Source organism: Branchiostoma belcheri, unplaced genomic scaffold (genome assembly GCF_001625305.1).
Source record: "Branchiostoma belcheri isolate BF01 breed outbred unplaced genomic scaffold, Haploidv18h27 scaffold815, whole genome shotgun sequence".
NCBI lineage: Eukaryota > Metazoa > Chordata > Leptocardii > Amphioxiformes > Branchiostomatidae > Branchiostoma > Branchiostoma belcheri.
In genome coordinates this window covers 48-4,085 of record NW_017804482.1, presented here as the reverse complement: position 1 = coordinate 4,085, position 4,038 = coordinate 48, and the positions used below count along the sequence as shown (strand labels likewise).

Sequence of the window (4,038 nt, the reverse complement as noted above, 5' to 3'; positions counted from 1 at the left end):
CAATACCTTATATAAAACTGAATCTAAGAAATTGATGTGAGAACACCTACAAATATTAAAAATATCAACCGACAAATAATCTTGATGAGTAATTCATCTAAGATGAGTCATTTTTAACTAAGAAGGAAACAATGAAACGCCTGCCAGGCTTACTTTCTATAAAAAAAGTAGGAAATACTCACACAAACACATACACAAACACACTCACGCAAAACACACACACACACACACATACAAAAACACACAGATCAGATGTCTTTTTTCTTGTCCAACCAAGGAGCTTTCATCCTTGGTCCAACACAGTAGCCGGTTTCAATGGGCCACATTGAATAATTACATTTAGGAACACACTTTAGTCCAATCAGTAGTTTCCGTTTCCAGCAGTTGGTGTTCTGGTCTGAATTCCGACTACCCTGTGGGGACAGAAATGACTGAATCAGTATTATCATGAAATTTCATCTGTGTTGGTAGTTTCATGTTTAGAGTTAAAAATCCTTTGATCCACAAAGAAGTTTTCTGACCTAGAGCTTTCGACAAATAACTCTGGTCGTCCTAAGTAGACCGGCCGAGTTATGCTTGTAAGGTGGCTTTCTGGAAGTAAACATCTTAACAAGTTTGCAAGTTGACGTCTACTGCCGAGATCTAGGTTAGAGAACTTTTTTTTGTGTTGGATCAAAAGTTTTAACTTTAAACACTCCAACAAACATTATAGCAATACATGTCGAGAGGGAGGGGGGGGGAGAACATACAGGTACAATTTGTTAATCTCATGCAGCCGCTCATTAAGAGCCATGTCTGACCTTGCAACAGAAAATCAACGAAAATCAACATGTAGATATGTCACAGTCAAATATATATATATACCACAGTCGACTGAGTCGTCCAGCGATTGCCCTTCGATCTAATGTCTGTCAAAAAAGGCTCGTTTGCTTAAGTAAGACTTCCATACACAGACAAGTTCTGTACCTGTGTGTATGTTTGTGCCTGTTACTCGAGTGTGTGTGTGTGTGTGTGCGTGTGAGCTTATGTGTCACTGTGTGTGTGTGTGTGTGTGTGTGTGTGTGTGTGTGTGTGTGAGTGTGTGCGTGTACCTGTGAGTGTGTGTGTCTTTAGGTGTCTTTGTGTTCGTGTGCGAGCGCACGCGCATACATTCGTGTGTTTGTTCGTGTGTGTGTGCTTTTGTGTGTATGTATGCGCGCGCGCGTGTGTGTACATGTATATGTTTGTTTGCATTTATGCATATATGTATGTGAGAAAATTGTGCCACTTTGACACAATGTAACATTGCTACAATGTCACCATGCATACAATATCACCATTTATACATTTACACCTGTCCATTTACCTGTAATCTTGTAGACCTCATTTCCCCAAGCCCCGCCTTCGCCGTCCTCTGCGCAGGTTGTAGTAGGTCCGTACCTGTTGTAAGTGTTGAGGCCATCAGCAGACCCGAAACACTGTCCACCGTCCTGTACAGAAAACATGGGGAAGCCACGAGACAGCGCTACCTGGTAACACTTCTGGATGGCGTGATGACGGCTCTGGTAGTCACCATCCAAGAGCGAATCTGTCCCCTCTAGAATCGGAATGGCGCGGGTAGCAGAGTCCCTCCAACAACCCAGGCTGGTGTACCCTGAGGAGACAGAAAGGACTGAATCAGTAATGGTATCATAAAAACGCCACCAATCATTATTCTAAACCTGTAAGGATCAATAAATAACATCATTCATGCAAATTAGGACTTGTGTCTGTTGATTGTGTATGTGCACGTGTGAATGAATGAATGAATCAATGAGTTTTTATTTCCATGTCATGCCCTTCACGTGCCCAGCCCATGTGAGCTACTCTCCAAGCAGAGGTTTGGAAAAAAAATTCAGTGCAAAAGAGAAACCCCGATAAAAAAGCAAAAAAAAAACACGCTAAAATACCCCCAAACCTCTGCTTGGAGACTATTGTGGGCATGAACGACAGCATTTGATAGTACTATGTAAGTAGTATATGAACAAAAGAGGATTGGGTGTACAGAGGTAATTAAATCAAACCATAGAGGGAGCACAAAAAAGGAATAGGTAATTACGTAAGACGCATACATTGTATATGTACAGAGAAAAAACTCCCTGAACTCATAATATATGAAATGATAAATGCAAGTAAAAAGATGCTGTACGTAATAAACAAAGATGTCACAAGATAAATACAAGTACATAAGATAAATGAAATATAGTAAAGGAACGCAAACATACACAGAAGTAACAGAAGGGGATGACTATTAATGAGGTATGAATATGTGCGTCTGTGTGTATGTCTGTGTGCATTCGTGTGTATGTGTGTGTGTATGTGTGTGTGTGCGCACGCGTATTTGTGTGTGCATGTGTGTGTGTGTGTGTGTGTACGTGTGTGTTTGTATGCATGAGAGTGAACGCGTGTATGTTTGTGTAGGTATGTGTGTGTGCTTGCATGAATGAATGAATTATTGAGTGCATAAAAGAATGAATGAATGAGGCTTTCTTTCCGTGTCGTGCGCTTTACGCCCACAGGCCATGTGGTCTTGTGCGACACCATTTGATATGTGTATTTGCGGTATGCCTTAATACCGCAAGCGACCGCGTAATGGGTTAATATGCAGTATACATGGGCTAACAACCTTTTCCAACGCTCTGGATACATTGTCTATGCTTGTGTGAATGGAAAAAACACTGTAACTCTGACGATTTTACCAGTTATTAAAAGTTATTCATTGTTGGGCCTGCATGGGGAATCTCTGGACACTTTTTGCTTTATACAGGCAACAGAACGCAAAGATGTTGGTTTATAAATCATAGTAAAGCACAAATACTATCATAACCAACTCATAATAGCTATATACAGAGTGTTTCCCTGCCTGACATCCAAGCTGCTAAGCACGTACGCCTACCGGTTTGACCTCCATTGACGTCAAGGAGGAACGCCCCGCGGAACCAACCAACGAACTTCGGGGGATCAGACAGATCATTTATTTCAATAGTTGGATGTAGATCCCTTCATGCTTTTCAATTTCATTCAAACAAGCATAGAAAATGTATCCAGAGCGTTGGAAAAGGTTGTTAGCCCATGTATACTGCATATTAACCCATTACGCGGTCGGTTGAGGTCGGTTAAGGTATATAGGCAGACCCGTGTATTTGTGTGTGTGTGTGTGTGTGTGTGTGTGTGTGTGTGTGTGTCTTTAAGTGCCTTTGTTTTCGTGTGCGTGCAAGCAAGCGTTTGTGCTTTGTGTACGTGTGAGTATGTGTGTGTACATCCGTATGCCCGTTTGCATGTATGTGTATATGCGTGTGTGTGTGTATATGAGTGTATTGTGAGTGTATGTGTGTATGCGTGTGTGTGTGTGTGTGTGTGTGTGTGTGTGTGTGTGTGTGTGAGTGTGTGTATGCATGTGTGAAAATTGTTCCAAGTTTGATACAATATAACATTACTACAATATCACCATGCAAACATTATCATCACATTTGGCATCTACACCTGCCTAATAGTGTGTACCTGTAATCTTGTAGACCTCATTTCCCCAAGCCCCGCCTTCGCCGTCCGCTGCGCAGGTTGTAGTAGGTCCGTACCTGTTGTAAGTGTTGATGCCATCAGCAGACCCGAAACACTGTCCGCCATGCTGTACACCAAACACGGTAAAGTGACGAGACAGTGCTGCCAGGTAACACTTCTGGATGGCGTGATGACGGCTCTGGTAGTCACCATCCAAGAGTGAATTCGTCCCCTCTAGATACGCCATGGCGCGGGTATGAGAGTCCCTCCAACAACCCAGGCTGGTGTACTGAAGGACTGTGTGGAGGCATACAGGTATCAAAACATAAGCAAAATATGGAACTTTTGGGTACGTTGGTAACCACAATTTCCAGAGCCCCATGACAGAAAAGGAGCTTGCATATGTAAGGTTTCTCATTAATGTTGTCTTTCAGATGAGAATTGTCGTTTATTTATCTGATATTGTTTAGTTTTTGCTATCTTTTTAGTTGTATTAGTTTACCGATGAAAACCCATGCACGG

The 4,038-nt window shown here is 42.1% G+C and overlaps 1 protein-coding gene across 1 annotated transcript in view; it reads right to left on the bottom strand.

Annotated features, from left to right (window-relative positions):
• Positions 1 to 3,795, bottom strand: part of LOC109486621 — a 6,193-nt gene extending 2,398 nt beyond the window's left edge. The window contains exons 1-2 of the mRNA XM_019790478.1: positions 3,520 to 3,795; positions 1,346 to 1,633 (exon numbers count right to left, since the gene is read on the bottom strand). Of these exons, the coding sequence (XP_019646037.1) occupies positions 1,346 to 1,633; positions 3,520 to 3,763 (532 nt within the window). The 5' untranslated portion in view covers positions 3,764 to 3,795. The remainder of the gene's footprint in view (positions 1 to 1,345; positions 1,634 to 3,519) is intronic.
• Between the last annotated feature and the right edge of the window lie 243 nt (positions 3,796 to 4,038).